This window comes from Rhamphochromis sp. 'chilingali', assembly GCF_963969265.1.
Source record: "Rhamphochromis sp. 'chilingali' genome assembly, chromosome: 6".
In the NCBI taxonomy this organism is placed as follows: Eukaryota; Metazoa; Chordata; class Actinopteri; order Cichliformes; family Cichlidae; genus Rhamphochromis; species Rhamphochromis sp. 'chilingali'.
Window position 1 is genome coordinate 23,930,749 of NC_137933.1, and position 22,660 is coordinate 23,953,408.

The 22,660-nt window shown below is 40.8% G+C and overlaps 1 protein-coding gene across 3 annotated transcripts in view; it reads left to right on the forward strand.

Annotated features, from left to right (window-relative positions):
• The window catches only part of myo1ea (myosin IEa), a 50,139-nt gene that overhangs the window by 7,780 nt on the left and 19,699 nt on the right, over positions 1 to 22,660 (forward strand). For all 3 annotated transcript variants that reach the window (XM_080884502.1, XM_080884503.1, XM_080884504.1), the window contains exons 2-14: positions 5,908 to 6,051; positions 6,954 to 7,043; positions 9,705 to 9,799; positions 13,715 to 13,802; positions 15,624 to 15,713; positions 16,389 to 16,520; positions 17,059 to 17,193; positions 17,474 to 17,606; positions 19,640 to 19,836; positions 19,934 to 20,014; positions 20,650 to 20,736; positions 20,845 to 20,928; positions 22,036 to 22,203. In XM_080884502.1, coding sequence (XP_080740628.1) covers positions 5,908 to 6,051; positions 6,954 to 7,043; positions 9,705 to 9,799; positions 13,715 to 13,802; positions 15,624 to 15,713; positions 16,389 to 16,520; positions 17,059 to 17,193; positions 17,474 to 17,606; positions 19,640 to 19,836; positions 19,934 to 20,014; positions 20,650 to 20,736; positions 20,845 to 20,928; positions 22,036 to 22,203 — 1,524 coding nt within the window. The remainder of the gene's footprint in view (positions 1 to 5,907; positions 6,052 to 6,953; positions 7,044 to 9,704; positions 9,800 to 13,714; positions 13,803 to 15,623; positions 15,714 to 16,388; positions 16,521 to 17,058; positions 17,194 to 17,473; positions 17,607 to 19,639; positions 19,837 to 19,933; positions 20,015 to 20,649; positions 20,737 to 20,844; positions 20,929 to 22,035; positions 22,204 to 22,660) is intronic.

A 22,660-nucleotide genomic window follows, 5' to 3' on the forward strand; every position in this document is an offset into this window, starting at 1 on the left:
ATTGTTTATCTTTTTCCTCCACCATGGAAAGGCCAGCTATCTTAGTCAGCGGTTTCGTCTGCATCTGGCCCAATTACATGCAGTGACTAATCTCACACAAAGTACAAGCGTAAGCAGCAGAGACCAGGTGGGAATTCAGCTTAGAGAGTGGTAACCCCTTAAGCACTGTTTGAAATGTTTTGGATCACAACAAGCGTTCAAGAGGGGGAAAAAAGAAAATCGGTCAAAATCAACCCACTAACATAAATGTGTGTTGGAGCGATTCCCTGACTTGCTTTGGCGTTACTGAGGAGACGGTGATTGTAGCAGCTTAGCTGAAGTAGTACTAGAGGAAAAGAGTGACTAAATATCCTGTGTTTACTTTTTGGTCAGGGCAAGCAATATTCTTTACAGCTCACCTGCAGAGAGATCAGACTTCCTTGAGATCGTTAACAGCAAACAGTGACATGCCTTTTGCTGCAATGGCTACCATATGGCTCTGTTTGGAAGAGCGAAACCAGGGCGATAAAGATGAGAACGAGGACCTGTTTTCCAGACAGCTTTAGTAACTTTATGTAATTTCAGTAAGCAATGAAAAAAAAAAAAAAAAACTAACTTATTTAGGGAAGCTGAAGGCTGGAGGTTAAAGCTCATGTACTGGCAGGGGCCAACCTTTTAAATCTGTTTGGATTTGTCCAGCATTATTGTCAATTTGTGTGTTTACGTTGTGTAATTATTTAGGTCTTTGTTCTTGGTTTTATGTCATTTGTCTGATTTACACAACTGACCAGTCCTGATAGTCCCGAAGTAACCATCAGATAGAGTTTATCTTATCACACCCCCAAATCTAAACTGGGGAGTAATGACTAAACATCTCCCAGGCACTAACAGGTGGAGGCTGTGGTTGTGGAGGGGGCTGAAACTGCAGGTAGCGAATCATCGACACGTCAGAGGGAAAGATGGGAAATTTTGCTGCTTAAATAGAAAAATAAACAAATTAGGAGGTTGTGTTTGCTGTGCGACGTGAGGAGAGTGGGTCGTGTTACGTGTGTGTGATGCAGTGCGGCTCGAGTTGCCCGGCTGATCTAACTCACAGGCTCCATTTAGTTTTTATGTCATCGACCCAAATATGTGATGTTGTAAGTTAATTGCTGCGTGTGTGTAATTTCTTAAAATAGACTTCATGAAATCAGCGCTAGGAACAATATATTTAAACAAAGCTCCGACTTGGAATGGCAGCACAACTAATCTGATATCTGAGGGCTTATCAGATGTAGGGTCTCGCTTCAGACGGTCTGATCCAGGCCAAAAGTCTTAAGTCATATCAACTGAAATGCTTTCTTGCAGTCTCCTTTAGTACGTGACCAGTATTAGCTTGTCTTGTACTGCTGTTCTTAGGATAAATTTAATTACAGCAGCTTTAGCTAAAATATCCTTCAGTTTTTCATGATGCGAAACAGGATGTTGTCCTGTATCGAGACCTTTTCTCTGTACTCGTACTGCTAGCGATCAGCTTCACAGAGGATTCCTCAGCCATGTGCTTCTATGAAAGTTGTGTGATTTCTCCAGACTTTTGCTGCTCAGTGTTCAATGGCTTTAGCTGCTTCTTATTTTAGAAGCGAGGAATTCATTCTCATGGCTTTTATCCAGATCTGTCTCAGAGGGCAGAGGAGAAACCTAGCCCTAACACACGGTGGACTCACTGTTTCAGACTCTGATGTGGAAGAAGGGGGAAAATGGCATAGAAGGGAGAAATAAGAGGGAAAGTGCCGCTTATGATAGTGAATCAAACCCAGCCATTTCCTGTATCCCGAGTCAGAGCTGCTCACACACTTTCCATATATGGTGATGGTATTTGCATGGAGGGAAAGCCTGGGCTTATGGATCAGGAGCGGTGTTGAAATTCCTTTGTAGTAACTTCTGGGAAAAGGTCTGGTTCTGTTTTCAGATTTGACGAGAGAAAAGGAATCCACTGTCTTTTCTGCCCATTAATATTTTTTAGGGGAAGTTGTTGTCACAATATTATATATTATATATATTTGCATTTATATAGATCTTGCCGTGTGAGCTCCTTCTGTGTATAGCTGTGCTCAGAGGGAAGTCTCCGGTTGCATGGTGATGATGTCGTTATGGCCACTATAGACTCCACATTATGCCAGATGTCCCGTGTGTGTGTGTGTGTATGTCTTACTCCATCACCACAGACTACGGTAACAGTAGTAAGATTTCCTGTAAACTGAGCCAAAGCGATTTCATACCATAAAACCTGTAAAACCTGAGAAAGTATGCTCAATATTATTTACCATAAAAGGTAATTGATTAGACATTAATGGTGCTGTGGCCTCATATTAAATTAAATTAGTTGAGTAATTAGTGCTTTGAGATGGACAGCTTTGTTGTGGAACAAATAAAAGGTCATGTATCCACAATTCATGTAATTAGGTCCTGAGTCACAGTTATTTACTGTTACACTATTCTCTTATTTATTGTGCTCTTCACCTTATTAACAGGATGGCAGCAGAGTGGCTCAGTGGTTAACACCTTTGCCTATTAGCAAGACAGTCCTGGATTCAAACCCAGTCAACTGTGTGGAGTTCGCATGTTCTCCAAGAGCTCCCAGGTTTTCTCTGGGAGCTCCAGTCTGAAATACAGTAAATGCTAAACAGCCTCCTCATTTAAGGTGCTGCACTTAGCAACCTGCAAAAGGTTTTTTTTGTTTTTGTTTGTTTGTTTACAGTCTGGTTCATGTGCAGGGACTCAATTTAATAAAACTAGCGGCTGCGTGCAACACTACACTAACTGTAGAGAAACATCTGCTTCATAACTTTTAAGTGTCTGGATTTAAATTAGTGGAAAAGTGTCTTTAATTAAAAGTATAAAATAAGCGTTTTTGGTTCAAAGTCACGCTCCAGCCAATCATCGCTGTTACAGTCGGCACAGTCAGCTGCTCCGGAGCTGCTCAGCAGCAGAAGAGTGTGATTCTTTCAGGCGTCTCCCTGATGTCTGTACGTGTGCAGCTACTCCCTCAGTCGCTGCTGCGAGTATGAATATTTACTTAGTATGCTTCCCTCATTAGACAAGACCCAAGAATATGTGACTCTTGCCTCCTACGTTTCCAGCTTATTACCTCTCCCTTCTTGAGTCGGCAGACTTTCATTCCACACATAGCAGAGAGAAATAAAAGATATCATGTTCACTTATTTTCTCTTTGCAGTTGAGCCAGCGCTGTCTCTTAACATTGGCATTCCTGATGGACAAAAGGTGCTAACCTAAATAAGAATGTCAGAGTGTGCGATGGTAATTTCCTGAAATAAGAAGATCATCCGAGTTCGTCCATCAACAATAACGAATAACACTTTGTGTCTTTACTGAGGTCTATTAAGGACAAAGGAACCTCGAGATGAACACAATGCATTTAGAAGGATCAGCCTCACTGTTATATGCTGTCATTTTACTGTACACAGTAATACTGCTGTTCTCCTATTTATATTGCAATTCTACACCCTTCCTCTGACATTTTTTGTGTGTGTAAACAACACCTTTTAAAAGGCTGCTCATCCAGAAAATGGAAGATTTTTCCCTTTAGGTGGTTTTTCCAGATATACATTTTAAATATTTCTTTTTGTACAGTTTTGTAATTTACAGATAGAGAAGCAAATTCACTTCACCAAAAGAGGTGTTTTTGCCGCTGAGAGTGGCATCATCCTGACACTGCTGACAATGAAAGAAGTCGGCATCTCTCTCAGCCACACCTAAAAGTTGTGAGGCCTGTTAATCCGTATGATGTCGAGAAGTAATCAAACAGCAATTTGCTGCTTCCCACCTAATGGAAAATACCCGCTGAATTAAGCTGAAAAGCCGTAAACATTCCTCACCATCTCCCATGCTATGACTGAGTCTGTAAAGTGGTTTTAATCTCGCTGCTGTAAAGAGACTGTGGAGGATATTAAATGCTTCTGGCTCTCCTCTTCCTTGGACATGGTAATTTAGAGTTAATAAGTGAAAGCACAATGACTTTCCACGGTTAATTTTGTACTGTAGTGTTACGTTGTGGCTTTTTCCCTTTGCTGTTTTTGTTTCTTTCCCTTTTCCTGCTGTAAAAGCAACTTTAGTGCTTGACTTTTATTCACATCTAGCGTGTACTAGAGTCTCTATGTGCAGGAAAGATTATAGCATTCGGTGGAAATCCAGGCTTACAGTTTTAACGTGTTGTGTAACACTGGAATAAGCAGGACTCCGCGACCTCTAAACCCAAGAAACCAGAATGAAGTTGAGGTTTAAAGTTCAGCCCTGATGCTGGTACAGAGTTGAGAAAATAATTGACGGCCTTGCTAAACTTCATCTTTGTCCTTGGAAACCACAGTTGAGCAACAGTTATTGTATTCATAGTTTTGTTGTTGTTGCTTCACTTATTTTTAACAATATGCCACAATAAGACTGCCTTTAATCGAACCTCACTTATCCACGGAAAATATAGAGGCATATTATGTACTCAGACAACAAATCAACCATACACTTCTGACACAGAAAGTATCATCACCGAAAGAATAAAAGAACTGGGATTAATATGTGTGTCCTTTAGTAAGTGTCTGTTAGCGTGCACTATCTGAAGACTCTGAAACCACAGGCTGAAACCACTCGTTTTGAATTCTGTATTTTGAGGACTAAGCGTTAGCATTTTGGCTGCTAATGGCTAGAATGGAGTTCACCGTTATCGACAAACGTGATAAGGATTACTTAGACTGTGCAAATATCTGCAAAATAGTACAAAGATAAAAGACTAACTGCTGAATTTGACTCACCAGAACTGAAGTGAGGGGACAAAGACAAAACGAAGTCATGCAGTCTGGTTTTGTTTGCACCATTCCCCACCAGTTTTGTAGTTGATTACTTTCTAATCTTCTCTCATCTCCAGCATCTTTATTTTCCATGACTTTTTGTGTGCTAGATGTCTAACAGGAAGATGAAATCGACTGGCGACAAGTAGCCTAAATAATATCTCGCTCCAATGAGTCGAAATTGTGTTCGATTTCTTCCATCGCATGTAGACTCAGTAAAGCCTGGACTTCACTGCTGCTTCCTTTCTTTAAGACTAACTTTAAGAGCTGATGTTCACACAGCTGCTTTTTATTTTAGTGATGAGCACCAAAGCTGCATTTGACCAATCAGTGTGTCATGCTATGCATCTACACCACACCACACACAGCTCTAGGAGAAAGTTTCTATTCTACAAGCTAAAAAAGATGATCGGCGTGGTTCTGCCGCCACATTCTAAAATTACCAAAAAAGCTCCCGTGGTCCAAAAGCCCCTAATGATTTCTTTCTCTTGGCAGTATTGTTTGAAGCCTTGCTCTTCTGCTTCCTCTCCCCACATTTCCTCCCTAAAGAGAGAGGAAGTCAAGAGTTAACTTGTGTGTTGACTAATGTTCTGGATGCTGTCCGTGTCTTTGAGTGGTTCTCCATCCAGGAGAAAGAGACTCACCCCTCACAGCACATTGTGACCCTCGTCCACAGTAGCCAGACAATACTGACTCATAGCACATGATGAATGACCTCAGTTCTCCGGAGACTCACTCGACTAAAAAGAAAAACAGGGATGTAGAGAGAAGCCAGAGTTTTAGGATGCTGGATAAATGTTTAGAGCATCTTTGGCAACAAGCGCTCTTGGGAATCTGACCTCGCACTGTTTTCATGTAAACATGTTTCTCAGGTCAGGAAATGTGTGTAATATTTATTTTTCTGTGTTTTTTATTTGAGTGATAATGACCGTGTTCCACTTTCGTTTGATTGCCTGAGTGGTGTGGTTATGACGAGTGTGTTGAAAAGTAGCAGTGTGTCTGCGCATCCGTGACGTCAGACTCTATGCATGATCTCATTCTGTCTTTTTCAGTGACCTAACAGTTGGACATTGTGTGTGTTTTGTTTCAGGGGAGCCGGGGGCACTACCGGTACCACTGGCAGAGCCACAATGTCAAACACAGCGGCGTGGATGACATGGTGCTGCTCAGCAAGATCAATGAGGACGCCATCGTGGACAACCTCAAGAAGAGATACATGGATGACTACATCTTTGTATCCTTTGCTCACGCTCACAGTTCACACCCCAGTGAGGAATAGCGGAGCCCTTCTCTTTCCTGCTATACCCAGAATAGCTGACTGGTCATTCGCTGTGACATATTAGCAATGAGTAATAGGTCAGTGTTGGAAGGTGAGCGGGGAGGAAAGGGCGTCTTTGTATCTCTAACTCCTGCTCTTTCACCAGGCCTTTCACTGTGAGGGGGTGGTGGTGGTGAGAGCATAGCTGCTATCTTTTAAACAGCTGAATTTGATTGTGTTACGGATTTAAAATGATCTTCTTGAGAGCTATCATTTTCATACACTGCATCACACAAATGCTGGGTTTAAGTTTAAAGTGCAGCTGTGGCCACACACACACGCGCGCGTATTCACGACGTGAAACGAGATGAATGAATGAGTGCCTTGAAAGGCCGCTCCTAATGGCTCATTACATAAACATAAACCCTCACTGTCGCTCGGCCAGCGCTCGGCATTACCAAGTTTACCAAATGCAGGCAGTTTCAGGTTCGACAGCTCTGAGTCTCTCCTTTGATTTTGCTCAGTAAATATCTGTAACTGTGAGGTCTCCCTGCCAAGGCTGTGGGTCACTATGGGCCACCCACAATAGCTGCTTTATTTGCCTTGAGCTGCATTTTGGCTTCAAGGCATAAAACCTCACAGTGTTACATGGTCGGTCTATTCTCTGTCATTTGTAAGCACTGCATACTTATTTAGGCTCAGGCCTGATCGCCAAATACGCCACACTGCTGCACTGTTGCCATCTCTGTTGACGTCATGGCAATTGGAGATTAAGTGCTTTCTTTTCGACACAGTTTTCTCTTTGTGAGAGGTAATTGTAATTTGGTACCACTGTTTTGCTCCCACTCTTTAATCTCTTTAACTCACGATCTCACCAGACGTACATCGGTCCCGTGCTCATATCTGTCAACCCCTTCAAGCAGATGCCCTATTTTGGGGATAAAGAAATTGAGATGTATCAAGGCGCAGTAAGTAGATCCAGCATCATCTTAAGGAAATAAGCTTTTTTTCTGGGTCTCTGATGTTATTGAAGTGTCAGGCTGGTTTAGGCTGGTAACGGTCTGAAAGACAAAGGTTTTAAATGTACTGGGTTAGATGCTGTGAAAACTTTCCAGCGAGCAGATGCTGCTGTCACAAACTTGACTCAACCGCTGGAGCAGCTTGGCAGCACCATCACAGAACATCCTGTTCGAGTCTGCCTCCTCTCTCTTGGCCAGCCCGTTGACAGCGAACTCGAATTCTCGAGCCAGGAGCACACTGAAAAGCTTTAAAAATTCTAACAGACTGTGAAAGCATCACACATGCCAAATTCAGATCACATTTGCACACAAGTGCACGGGGTTTATATTTGCACGGTTAGCCAGCTCAAATTATCGGGGAAAAGTTCATATTTGTTCACAAGTTGTTTGAAATAATCACAAAAAGGGACCAAGTGCAACTGTCTTGGCAAAAGGTCGCTATTTTGTTCTAGCATCACAGACAAAAATGACAGCAGTGTGTAATTGTATTATAGTAATTTTTTTTTTATGGTTTTTGTGGATTTTATAGGTCAGCCTGTCTCTGATTACATAATAACTTTATTATGCATAAAAGTTCGTTTAAAATTTCACTAGGTTTCCTTAACCGTCAGGGCACTGTAGTTCTCAGCAGATGTTACTATACTACGAGTTAATGGTGAATTAACTGTTTAATACTTTTTATATTAATAAAATGAATATGAAATATAACAAAATAATAAAATATAAAATGAGTAAGCCTACCCCTGAGCAGTGGTGTCCAAACTTTTTTATCTGACATCCCTTCAGCTCAGTATTAAAGTATTTATGTCCTAATTTTTGCTACTACTCTTTTTTTTTTTTTTTTGATTAGATCCATTCATTTCATGATATTTTGACCCGATTATTTTGCTAACAGGTTCAGCTGTTTATTGCACTAAAAACAATTATGGAGCCATGTTAGTAACTTCCACTTTAACTGCTAACTACACTATTCGTGTAATTTATTATTAACGTTCCAGGTAGATTTTGCATCTTTTTTTTTTTTCTGATATTTTTGCCAAAAATTTCATCATTTATTATTATTCTCAGCTAGCAGCTCTTCTTTACTGTTCATATATTTAGCATACAGTTGGAAGAGTTTTGACTGTTTGACTGCGAGCTAAAATTTTACTTAAACAAGTCATGACTGCATAATTTTATACAGGCTATTTCAGCTGTCTCCATATTTTATTTATTTGTATATTTTTTTTATATATTTTTTTTATTTATTTATTGCTTATGTGTCTGTTTAAATCATTTGTCTTTAAATTTTCTGCACGTTTCTTTAGAATAGTTGAGCTAATTTGGAGTATTTGTAGCTGTGGTGGAGAACCACTGATCTACTGAACATGTACAGCAACACGATACTGTGTGCATTTTGTCAGAATTTACACTTCCCATTTTTAAAATTGAAAGAATATATCACCCAGTAATACTGAATCCAACATAATGTTTATTTCATAAATAACTGCCTCTGTCAGGGTCAAGTTTGTCACATCCAGTTTCAAAGCACCAAGATGGCAACAGCTTCATAATTGGCTTTCCTAATAGGTGATGTCACAGAGGTTGTATTCATCTTTTATATACAGTCTATGGATGTTAAAAGTGTTACTTAGTGATTCATAAAGTGATCTAAGGAGCTTGAGTGACCTTATTGAAACTTATTGAGGTCAATTGATGCAAGATGTGAGTGGGCGTTAAGACACCTGGGAAGGGATCTCAAAACTGGATTAAAGATGGCAGACAGTTGGTGCCATCAGTTTTTGAAGTGACTGTTTGGTTTTTCCAACGTGGAGGTCTTAGCACTCCTTGGTGAACAGCACAGCATGCACTACATTGTCTAGTTTGCGTTTGGGAGTTGTGTCCGTGTTTTTGTCTGAGTGTGTGACTGGCTCTGAAGTGCACTGGGATGGAAACTGGGAGTTTCTCTGATGAACCTGATCCATAAGGGATGATGATGTTGTTCTGTTTGTCCGTCTGTTTCTCGCTAGTTGGCGTCTGACCTTCTTTACTGTGCTGATTTGATGAAAGCCCAACTGGGATAATCACATGTATTAAAAGTTTTTTTTTTTTTTTGTTTTTTACATGTGTGTGTTCCTTTTCTTTCCCTTATTACTTAGAGGGAATGTTTTCTGCCCGGTGTTGCAGGGCCTGATCACTCCACGTTTGTGGCGGGAGTCAAGGAGTAGGTACTGGTCTGTGTGTGGGGGCTTCTGGTAAACTTCAATGCTGAGTTTTCCATTTTCCCCAATGTGCACAGCACAGTCCGAAATGGCAAACTGTTGTCCTTTGGGTCTTCCCTGGTAAACTTTATGTTTCTGTCCTCTGAGTTGATGTGAGCAGTGAAAGCTTCTACTTCTCAGCTTTTGATTTTGAACCAGATGTCATCTACGTATCTGTACCAGTGGCTAGGTGCTGTCCCTTTGAAAGAGGCAAGAGCTTTACTTTCCACTTCCTCCATGTAAAGGTTGGCTACAATGGGTGACACTGGGGAGCCCATGGCATCCATGTTTTTGTCTACAGAAACCCTCGTTGTATTTAAATGTATATTCACTTGTCTAACCACTAATTTAATCTTTTATCCTCTCTCAGGCTCAGTATGAGAATCCTCCTCACATCTACGCTCTGGCAGATAACATGTACAGAAACATGATGATAGACCGTGAGAACCAGTGTGTCATCATTAGGTAAGACTTTGAAATTCCGGCCATTCTTTCTCTGCCTTCTATAGTGATCATTAGTTAACGGCATGTGACAAGGAAATTATTTTCAGAACCAGAAAAGCTGCATTTTTATTTAAATTATCCATTCAAAATAGAGCCTGATAAACTGTACTGTACATTGGGGACTGATCTCGGTGCTTTTAAAAAAAACAGTAGATTTGCTTTAATCTAAAATAATTAAAAAGATCATAAATCAACCAAAATATGACCTTATCCATATCTTATTAAGATACTATAGTTGCCCAGTTTATTGGTTTCAACTGATATTTTTGTAACCTTCAGCACTTTATATTAGCGTGTCAAATGTCCAGGATGTGACAAAATGAGACAAAAGCTGGAGACGATAATCTGTGCAATGTGATCTGTGAGATCACAACACTGAACTGCTCTGCAGGTCATGATAATAGACGGGCGAGAGGACAGACCTAACAGGTCTGACCACATCATTCAGTAGAGCTGAGTCAGTGTTTGTGTGGTGTTTTTCCATCATACTGTTTTCAGCTTCAGTGAATTACAAATTAAAGAGAAAATAATAAAATGTGCCAGTCCTCAAATAGGAAAACAATGATTTTACAGCTTGAGCTGGCTGCTAAATCCTCAGGATGTGAGATGGAAACAAAGCAGCCGCTATAGCAGCTATTTTTGAAAAGCTTCCTGTTTTTAAAAAAAGAAAAGAGGACACCTGCACGGTCCCTAGATTTAGAGGATTTTAGATGCTTTCGCAGCCTGTTTGAGTTTCCCGATGAATGTTTCTGACCTACAAAGCTGAGAAAAATGTGGTGTCATTAGGGGGGTTTTATGCTATGGCCCACTCATCTGAGCAGCGTGGTTGCTATAGTGCTTACCTCATGATGAATGAGCCCTGCTTCAGCACTTTCGGCTGTTGTTTGGACAGCCAGCAGTTGCTCGTTCAGTTTTCCACATAAAGGCACCGAGGTGGATTTTGTGATTGACTAAATCAGCAAACAAAAGCATGGAAGTGGTTTTATGATGAACCAGGTCTCAGCAAACAAAGGCTGCTGTGAACTGCTAACCGTGCAGCGTGGTCAGCACCCACCTGTGTTAGCAGTTTTTAAAAAAATATTATATTAAGAATCAGAAATGAGGTTAATGCAGAAAAAGAGCGTCTGAGCATTTCTTTTATTTCTCTGATATTGTAACAGCATTTGAATATGTGACGATTTGGATTTAACAAAGTGTTTATTTCTCTTTTATGATACTTTTTGTTTTTTATCGAGGACCAGTTCCTTTACATGTGCTCTAAATACAGATATACAGATATTTCAGAAATACACGATTTCACAATTTCTAGGCAGTTTTGCTTGATTTTGTTCTTTGAAGCCATCTTAAATTTCAGTCACATGACGAGTGAACAACAGCTTCTTAAACCCAGTCTGAGAGAAAGCAGGCGTATTCATTGCTCGGCTGGCTTTTTACCAGGAATCTGCTCTTTCTTTTTTTAATGATTGTGCGTGGGATCCTTTCCACGCATGATTGTGTCTTTTCATCGGTGTCAACAGAGCAGGTTGCTGTTATAATTAGATCAGTTTGAGAAGGACAATGTGTGGTGAGAGATTGTCGGGATCATTTTAATGCTTAAAATATGCACGTAGTCATTGGGTGTGGCCTGCACTGTGAAAATGCATTTATGTTAGGCTTTTAGATATTTCTGCAGCTGTATGTGGAGACGCATGAAAATGAATGTCCTCGTGTGATCGCTCAAAGTCTCAGGTAGTCAAATTCTAGCGGTATATTTCCTGCACTTTCTTACAAAGAACATGGTGTCATAGGAAAAACTTTAGGGTAGCCTATACAACAAAGATAAAGACACGCTAATTAAAATGTAAAATTGTAAAAATTTGCTTAATTTCACCAAATATCTTAAAGTAGAGGTCAGCGACTGAAACAGGGGTCCTGTGAGCTATGACTTGAAGAGAACGTGGGTCTTAAAGTAGCAACGGTCCCTCTGCCCTCCTACTCCTTAGTATCAGTAACTAAAACAGATGTTTAGTATGCAGGCAAAAGTCATAGGAGGTGATGTATACAAACAATGTTAAAACATACAAAAAAACAATGCACTGACATTATCACAGGAAAATCTTGTCAAACAGACTGTACATGTGTCTCAGCGAGTTCTGTGGGAATGCAGCGAACACCTTGTTGGATTCAAAACTGCCAAAACTAGACTGTTGACTGAACATCCTTCACATAGCTCAAGTCAGTAATAATTTATGAAAGATAATGCTTAACGCTCCCTCCCTCTGCACTGCATTGTGCAACTCATGTCCTTGTTTGGGTAATAAATCGCTGCAGAAGTCAGAAATGTCTTCAGCATTCAAACGCCACAACAATGAGACCTGCCCCTTTGGGGGTTTAAATGGGCCTCAAAGTCTCACTGCAGCTTGTGCTGGAAATACCTCTTTAGAGGGTCGATTGCAGGAGGAGAAACTATGCTCTCAGATGCATATAACTAAACGATCAGTTTCCTACTTGATTCCAAACTGCACAGTGAGGAAGTCCAGGCAAAACTTTAGCATCTGGTACAGGCTGGGAGGTGTATATAGTAGGATGTATGCAGCTATACTGAGACTGTGTAATAGAGCAGCTCCCATGACTTCCTTTGGCAGTCTCAAACAGTCTGCAGCTGTGTTTCTCACAGCGGCTGTACCATCCTGACTCTACTTTAAGGCACAGAAAGAAAAAACAGACCCAGCCATCATCCACTGCCAAACCACATAGGTCAAAATAAGTATGACCCCGGCACAGTGAAAGGCAAGGAGAGGAAAAAGACAAGAGTAGGCTGAGGGAAAAGATACGAAGGAAAGCTATGTAAACAAAACGGGATAAATGTCGTTATTACTGCAGCGTTCATCCGCCTGCACGTGCAAGGCGGTAAATGTAGCTGTCTAGCTGTGACTGCTTATTTAAGAGATTCAGTTTTACTTTCTGAGGTGGAAATTTGCACGAAACGTGTCTCACACACACACAAACATATTCTCAACCAGTTTTGATCTGGATTTTTGTCTGAATGAAGAGTTTGTGCAATTCAAATGACACGTGTTTAAACAGTTACACTTTTTTTTTTCAGACTCTTTATTCACTTTAAGTCTCTTTAATTTAAGTAGGTTTACATTTGGGACAAAAGTACTGTGTCCAATTGCTTTTTACCCCTCAGCTTTGGGTACTATGTGTTTAAATCTGGGTACATTTGCTACATAGTGATTTTTTTTTCTATATTGATTTAAATGTACTCCAAATGAAAGCTGAGGACTGAACTTGCAATCTGGAATCTTGTATTCCAGGTTGATGCCGCTAAAATAGAAACTCTAAAGGATAAAAATGTTGTAACTGTCCAAATACCGGCTGTCTGGACAAAGTTTACCATGTTTAGTAGTCCAAATTATCCTGTTTATTGTAGTGTGTCCAACCAAAACAAACACATGTAAACAAACCATGTACCAGATTCTGTTTTCAAATATGGATGTAAAATATGTGTTTATTCTTAAAGAAGAGACAAAAGTCTGCACTGGGACGTATGCAGGAAACTATTTAATGCACAGGCCGAGCTGTTCCTAAGCAGGCTTATTGTTAAATATCAGATCACATGCAGGTGGGGTATGACATAAGCTTTAGACTGATAAGCCACCAGAACAAACGGGAACAAGGAAAATTCATTTAAAACCCATAATAGGTGAACAAAAATCAAAACCAAAAAACAGTTTTGGGGCGGGTGTTTTTTAGTCACTGAGTGAATAAAAACTGTGCTTGTGTGAGACAGAAAACAATGTCTCAGTGAGCGTGTGCCGCAGGCTATCAGGTGTATCTGAATTTGGCTTGTGTTTGAGAAAGCATGTGATGAAGTCTTTATCTGCTTTTCAGCGGCGAAAGCGGAGCAGGGAAGACTGTGGCAGCCAAATATATCATGGGCTACATCTCCAGAGTGTCAGGCGGTGGACCTAGAGTGCAGGTGAGAGGAGATGCCTTTTGTCCTTCTCGGCAGTTTGTAAATGAGGAATGCATATTTGAAATGCTTAAGTGCACATGTGAACGATAACTAAGTTAAACCAGAATGATTTGTGATACTAACTGCACACGTGTGCAGTCAAACCACCTGTTGCTGTCTCATTCCTGCATTGTCTTTCACGCTTTGCTCCAGTCTTTGTCTTGTCATCCTCATCCTTTGTGTCCTATTGTGAACCCGTCAGCAGACTCTTATACACCAGCCCCCTCGTGCCATCTGGCACCCCCCAACCCCCCTCAAATAAAAAAAGAAAAACAAAAAAAACAGCAGATGTCCAGTTTCTAAGCGCGATAAAGATCTGAAGTTTGATGAGGAAATTCCTGCACCGTGATGGCAGTGGGAGTTTTATAATTAATCCACTCAGAGCTGCTTCCACCAAGAAAACAATCAGAAATAATTTTCGGGCTTAACCACTTAGGCCCAGAGAGCAGCCATTTGGCTTTTCTACCTTTAAATTCAACGATAGACTGCTTACACTAAATCAACCAAGACAGCTTTATTATATAACTATGATAATGTTAACTGTACTTCATGCCTTAAGATAATATCACTGTGTCAGTTCAGCTGTTTTAGCAACATACATTTCTCAAAGCTTCTACATATCTAATTAGGGCTGTTCGATATAACGATATATATCGGATGACGATATAAAAACGTCTATCGTTTCATTTTAGCTATCGTTTGTTCCGTGGTGTCGCAAAATAAACTGTTTACAGCAATATTTTTTCATCGTTTAGATGGTCACTGTAGTGGCTATATTAATTTCTTAAAGGTCTCTCTTTCTCTTATATTTAATATAACCACACTACAGACGGACAAGCTCCCGTTTTATGCGTTGTCGTTAGCAACAACGACGGTAACACCATCGCGTGAACGCTTGTTTATGTTCCACGTAAACCTTTCACAATAAAGCTCAAGATCCTGTTGAGACTTTTCAAAATAAACTGAATCACGTGAAAGAGCAGATTATTTATGGATGAGAATTAAAAAAGAGCCGCCAGGTGCTAAAAAATAAACCTTAGACTCAAACGTTAGAACAGGTTTTTACCCGCAGCACGCCGTGTAATAAATACTCACAAAGAAAACGTCAGCTGTTACAACTTATGTCTAAAAATGTATAGTTTCATGCATCGGTTAAAACACTGGACTCCAGCTACAGTACATGACGCGCAGCTGGAAACACTTCCCGCAAGACGAGCTGCCCGAGATTCACAGAATTTACAGAAAATGTTACATTTTTGTGATTTATATCGTTATCGGGACGATAGAATTCTTATATCGGGATATGAGATTTTGGTCATATCGCACAGCCCTATATCTAATAGTACTTGTACTTATTCAGATTTTTGGACATCTCAAGATCATGATGGAATAAAACATCAGTGCAAGAAGAACTTCAGCGTAGTTAAAAGGCTAAACTCATATAAGAATGTGTGTCAGCGAAGGATGTTTTTCTTTAGTACAGGACTGATAAAAGAAAATTTCCAAGAAATACCACTCAGCCTCTGTGAACAATACTGGAAGTGGGGAATATCTCTGTCTGCTGTACTGATTTAAAACTCATGTGTTTCTGACACACACATGGCTCATAGCGAGGATAATGCCCTCCAGATTTTGTGTGTCTGCCTGTAGATGTGCATGTGTGCGCCATGCTGCTATCTTAGTGGAAACTTTCAGAGAGTCGGGGTGTGAAGTGTGTGGTTTCTCTACCTGCTGCCTCATCTGTTTGTGATGTAGCATCAGCTCACTGAATCTGTCTCCTCGCAGCACGTCAAAGACATCATCCTGCAGTCCAACCCGCTGCTAGAGGCCTTCGGCAACGCCAAAACTTTGAGGAACAACAACTCCAGCAGATTTGTAAGGCTGCTTCTCTCCCCCCCTTTAACATACAGTGTAATCAAATTTAAAGTGAAATTCCCACTCGTAGTCACAGACAGGGACGCAGTCCTCAACTTTTTTTTTCGTGGCATACCTTCGAGACCTTTGAGATTTACAGTAACAGCTTGCCTTCTGTTTTCTGTTTTATTTCATGAGGCATCAAACCTCGTGTGTGTCCCGGTTAACCAGAAGTGCTGCGACGACGCACTGCACAGAAAGACACACACGCAGAAGCGCTGAGGCTCACTAAGAAACTTAACCAATGAAAAATAAGCTTCACATAGAAAGTGCAACTCCCCCGAAATTTTTCAACCGAGTCTGTTAGTTAAATTCATAAAGAGCAGATGCCATAAAAGATATTCTTAGCTTCAAATTTAAAAGAGCAAAAATAGTTTGGCACTAATTGTGTAAGGTCACTACATTTTAAGTGCTTTCTTTGAATAATGAGACATTGCATACAGGCTAGTCTGGAGTTGAGAGTAAGACAAAAAGCTGGATCATATTTCTATTTAAGCTGACACACACACGCACGCACACACACACTGCTAGTAGCCTTAGAACAGCTAGGTGCCAGTATTTTCAGACCGTATACGCTGCCTTTTAAGCTTTATTACAGTTGGCTGCAATACAAAAAAAAATGCTTTGATCCATCAGGGGAAATACTTTGAGATCCAGTTCAGCTCCGGCGGTGAACCAGACGGCGGGAAAATCTCCAACTTCCTTCTGGAAAAGTCACGTGTTGTCATGAGGAATCCTGGAGAAAGGAGTTTCCATATATTCTACCAGGTGAGGCCTTTTTTCTTTTTTGTAATATGGAAAGGAACACATGTGACCTGAGAAAAGGGCCTGCGAGGTGATTTCAGGACAGTTTGGGTTAGAAAAGCAGTCTGTTTTTGTCGTGCATGGCCAGAGGTTCTCATTTTTCGATAGTACAGCTTTCTTTTTTTCTTTTTTCTTTTTTTGAACTTTTATTGCCAAAAATAGCAAGGCAATTCACAGCAACAACATGATCTGAGACCAAATCTGCAGCATATAATGGTGAGGGTAATTCGAAAACTTAATTTAAAAGGAAAAACACACATATACATATACATACATACCTATACTTACATACCTAAACACAGATGTAACAGTGTTAAGGCTTTAGTGTCCTGTCAAGATATTTTATAATTTTTCTCAAAGGTTGGCCCTTTTTGTTGTAGTTGGGCTGTTATCCGTTCCAATGTATAGACATGTCTAGTTTTCAGAAGCCAGTACAGCTTTCTTTAAACTGTGCGTTATATATTTTGTACACACAGTTAGAGACTTAATTTCTGCTCAACAGTTGATAGAAGGAGCCACCTCGGAGCAGAAGAATAGCCTGGGAATCACAAGCCTGGATTACTACAGTTACCTCAATCAGTCTGGCTCCTACAAAGTGGACGACATCAACGACAAGAGCGACTTCCAGGAGACAATGGTACGGTCAGACTCTTTCTGTCTGCTTGGGAGTCAGTGGTGTTGTGTTTGTCTGTGAATCTCATACCAGTGTTCATGTGGCTCACAGTCTCTCAATAGCACTCCTCTCTTGTTTTCTTTTTTCCTTTTTTTTTTTTTCAATGATCTCCTTCTGTTTTTGTTTACCAGCGAGACCACAACAGGAGTAATTAGAGAACATGAGCTAGGTACCGCAGGAGTGAGTAAACCCCCACTGTGGTCCTGATTTAGCATGCTATTTTTTTCCCCTTTTACTTCCCCAGAAAGCCATGGATGTGATTGGCATTGCACCAGAGGACCGCTCCATGGTGCTTCAGATTGTAGCCGGAGTCCTGCACCTGGGAAATATCAGCTTCAAGGAATCGGGGAACTACGCTGCTGTGGAGAGCGAAGAGTGTAAGTGGTCTTGCACAATGAGCTGATCACCAGTCACTAAAGATTTTTGTCACCAAAAGGAAACAGAGCGCTAAGGCCTGAGTCTGAGTAGTGGTAAATCTTTGTTTTTTCGCTGGGTTCTTGTCCTGACCTGCCCTTCTCTGGTTTTGGAGGGTGTTTCTTTTTCACCACTTTTACTCCCTAAAGTTTTATTGTGTTAATGCAGGGCTGCAGCCAGCTGTCTGGAGTACTTCAGGCCATGCAAGATCACCAGAATATAAAATGCTATTATTGAAGGTCTGGACGTATTTCGTCAGAGACTAAAATTACTTGGAAAAATGCTTTTTTTTGTCTGTCCCCCTTCTCCCTTCCTCTTTTCTTTTTCTCCTCATGCTGCGTCTGTATGATGCAGGGGAGAGTGCAGTTGCCAGTCTACAAAGCGCTGGTTTGTTCAGGGCAGACGTAACAGCAGCATTTCATAATCTAAGCCTTTCCTGCTCCTTTCCTGTGTGCTTTAACTGCAGTGTGCTGTTGTATTACTGCTCCTAATATAAAACTGCACACGCCACTTCAATATTAACTACTAAAACTAAAAGTATAAAGATGAAAGTAGGCAGACTGTAAATAGATGACGGACACTGCCACTGCCAAATCACCCAGCATTTGGTCCTTTTTTTTTCCTGAGCTGTGCTAGTTTTAAAGACATGAGGGTATCATCTCTTTTCACCATTAATATGTTGACATTAATTCAGTTCAAAAATTAGTAATGCCTTTTTGGACTGAAGAACTCCATCCATCACTTCAATTCATTGTCACAGAAGTCTGTCCCAGCTGCCATGGGGCGAGAGGCAGGGTACACCCTGAACAGGTGGCCAGTCTCCCACAATGACTAAAAAACTCCCACGGCTCAAATTTAACATGCAAATATCCAAGAGTTGATATTGAGGAAATGAAGTGAGCTGTCACAGGACTGTTCATGTCTTACTGGAGTGAAGCTGCAAGCTTTGAAAACGTCTGCACTGACATCTACATTATGCACTGCTGCTTTGACTAACAAATCTGCAGGAAAACACAGAGTTACATTAGAGTTACATTGTTTCCAAAGTTCACAGAATGTGTCCACACCGCCAGCCGTCATATGCAGCCATTACCTTTATTACCAAACACAAAGGACGACTTTTCCTCACGGTTTAATCGGGCGTATGGTCAGTCACACCCTAACGTCTCAAAAGGGGGGGCTTCTAGAGTGGTCTGATGCATTCTCAGACGCAGCGAGTCTGCAGGCCTGAGAGCTATTTCCTTTTAGGGGAAGTGAGTCACTGTAATAAGGCAGGGAGGGGCTCTCAGGGGACAATATCAGCGCCAGGTCGGGGCTTGATCTGTGGTGTGTGCCACACTTTTTATTGAAGAGTTCAGTAGCAGCTATTTTTATATTTTACGCTACACTCAGCTGCAGTACAAAGCTCATGAAAAAGGCAGATTTATTTGAACCCTGGATTTCAGTGTTTTCTGTGCTAATGCAAAGGTTGCACCTTTCGAAGAGTCCAGTGCAGTGTATTGATTTGCATGCTGGTTTTCACAGAAGTGTCTCGTAGTTACTTCAGAGAAGGATCCAATCCTTACATGCTGCTTTTCTCAGCTCATCATAGCAGTGCAGTAGCAGAATATTATAACAAAAGACTGTCAAGCAAATACAGTGGTTATGATCATTTTCATTTAATCAGCTGCTTGTTTTCTTGATTAAGGATTAAAACTATAAAATGTCAGAAAACCTATCGTTAAAAAGACATGCTAATTGCTCTTTCCCTTTGATCTACATCCCAGTCTTTCCCCCAAACTATTCTCCATAACTCAAGAGATATTTAATTAAAGATTACAAACGACAAAAGCAAAATATAATCTCATCTTATTTTAGGAGCTGGAAAATAGTTTCAGCTCTGCAATGATAAATTCTTAAATAGCCAAATCATCATAGTCCTTATGAAATATATATTTGTATAGAATAACACCCATAAAGTCACAACTGCTTTCTTTTCCCTCCTTTCCTATAATAGTTTTAGCCTTTCCTGCATTTCTACTGGGGATTGACCACATCCGTCTGAAGGAGAAACTGACGAGTCGAAAGATGGACAGCAAGTGGGGAAGCGCGGTGGAGTCCATCGACGTGACGCTGAACGTGGAGCAGGCGTGTTACACGCGTGACGCCCTCTCCAAAGCCCTGCATTCACGTGTGTTTGACTTTCTGGTCGAGGTATGATTACATGCATACAGTGCTTTGCGAGAGTAAATGCAAAGTGCTGAAGCCGGTTATATTTTGGTAATAACAACTTTTAATCTTTTAATTTCAGTCCATCAACAAAGCCATGGTGAAGGATCATCAGGAGTTAAATGTTGGCGTGTTGGACATTTATGGATTTGAAATTTTCCAAGTAAGTGTTTTTTGGACATGTCTCAGGCTGACACATGGCTGCAGGAATGCAGCAATGTGAAAATGAGATTAACTGCTATTAGCAATGAGCATTTAAACAGATTTAACACAAAGGATGAGGATGAGGTTAATGTAAAAAGTATGTGGATTAGGTCCCATCTCCTAATTGAGGCAGCAGTCTTCAGCATGCTTTTTTAATCTGATTACGTCATTGTTTACTTTGTTTAATGAGACTGGACATTTGTGGTTTACAAACAGCTCTTTAGCCCTTTTATCGACGTTGCTATGGTGACCGTGACTCTGATAGCTAAACGACATCTAATCTGATCCAGGTTTGGCTGTTTTTTCAGGTTAAAGAGTTTTTTGTATGCACAATATAAGAAAAGGTCAGCTGCATTCTGGTGACTGCAGGTTTTTAGAAAGGAAGCTGCAGACCTCTGTAGCCTAAAGTTCAGGCTGAAGGTCCATTGTATGTGCTGCGAAATGCACAATGCTCCCCTTCCTTTAACATCAGGCAGTCAGTACATCACTCCCCGTCCAAACAAAGCCCATTGAGCTTAGAGGATATCCGCACCCCACTGGACATGCAGCTCATTTAGGCTATACAGATTTTATTCACCCTGTTGTCTTCTTCAGAAAAATGGGTTCGAGCAGTTCTGCATCAACTTTGTGAATGAGAAGCTCCAGCAGATATTCATCGAGCTGACTCTAAAGGCGGAGCAGGTAATGTTCCTCCACACTCTTCTCTTCTTCCCCCCCCTCACTCTATTTTTGTTTTTTTCCACAGATGCTTTATTCTCTAATGCTGAACTTTTTTTCCATGTCTTGCAGGAGGAGTATGTGCAGGAGGGCATCAAGTGGACTCCTATAGAATACTTCAACAACAAGATTGTGTGCGATCTCATCGAGAGCAAAGTGAATAAACTCTGAATAGGACGTTTGTTGCTCATACACAATATACACATTTCTTTCTCTTTAATATAGAAAAAAAAGCCTTTCATTTTCATTCACCACAAACATGACAGAAAATCTTCGTAGGACCTCAGTTATTTAAAAAAAATGCTGCCTCTGTGATGGTGAATTTATTTTGGGGGGGAGGTTGATTTAAATATCCACCCTCTAGGCTTTTATCATCAAGAAAGTAACAGATTACTTTGTAAAGTAAAATGGTATGGAGATTAGATCAAACCTTGGACCTGTATAGTAGAGGAGAAGAAAAATTAAATCGATCACTCTAAAAACATAATTGACATCAATGGACTCCTCCACAAACAGATATCTTTTTAGAGGCTAAAAAAATATAAACCACAATAAACCAGGGTGTGATCATTTGTTAATCTTGTTTACTAGTATTGTAAACTGAGTTGCCCAACTTACTGCCAAGTTTCTGCTCTGTTGCCATGACTCGCAGCTTAATGCCCTCAAACGCACCGACATGCCTCTTAATTTGATTTATATGTCCTACTGAGAGGTCTAATCCATGAAATCCACAACAAGGGTTTTAACACAAGGCTCCATCTGAGAGGAGCCGGGGATCTGCATCAGTGGCTGACAGTTTAGTTCTTTGGCTAATGTGCTGACAAATTTACGCGTGTCCTTTTAAAACTGCTCTCCGAGTCTGAGAGGCTGTTGCCGCGATCCGGTCTGAAGGCCGATGATCAGCCTCGGGCATAATGAAAAAAAAATGGGAACAACCACTGTGAGAGTAGTCTTTAGGACATGCTGTTTTAAATGAGCTCTGCTGTTTTCATTTTAAAATGTGTAAAATGTCTTTTGTGTGTTTGATAAATACCAAGCCGTAGTAATTTGTTTCAGCCTTGAAATCGAAGCTTTGTGTGGTTTCCTATGTTCCACCGCTCAAATTTTTCGTGCCACTTGATTGAAATTGGTGCAGAGTCCTTTCAGATCTACATATAAGACCACAGTTGTGTATACATGTGCTGCAGATCAGACAGAAAAAGGTCAAAAAAAGATCTTCAAGCTATAACAGATCAAGAACCTAAAGTTTACCGTGATCCCCAGAATCCTCCTGGCATCATGAGCATCCTGGATGATGTTTGCGCCACCATGCATGCCGTGGGCGAGGGGGCCGACCAGACGATGCTGCAGAAGCTCCGAGTCCAGATCAACACCCATGAACACTTCAACAGCTGGAATCAGGGCTTCATCATCCACCACTATGCTGGCAAGGTCAGTTTCACTTTGATCTGTTTGTTTGCTTTCCCTGACAACTGGCTTCAAACGGCAGTCATCTGCATTTTGAGCGGGAAGCCATTCAGCTTTTTGCAGACATAAAACGGTAATGTACACCGCGACATAGTGTGTATATATACAGTCAAGCATCTCTGTGCACTTGTCTTCGTCCCTGACGTCAACTTTGAAAGAATATTTTCTGCATGTAGTCTCCGGCTGTAGGAGACCAACAAGTCCAACACCATAAAAAATGGCATTTTTTTTAATGGAGTTGGAGCTGTTCCTCCGTGCTTGTATGATCTGTCATAAATACTAGTTATACGCAGCTAGTTCCTCCATCTGTGTCGTCATTTTGTCCTCAGAAGGTTTCCACTTCTAAAGTAGCTTTGTGCACCATCTCTGCCATTCTCCATTGTCTGTCTGTGGAGGAATTTACCTCCCCGTATTAAACCTG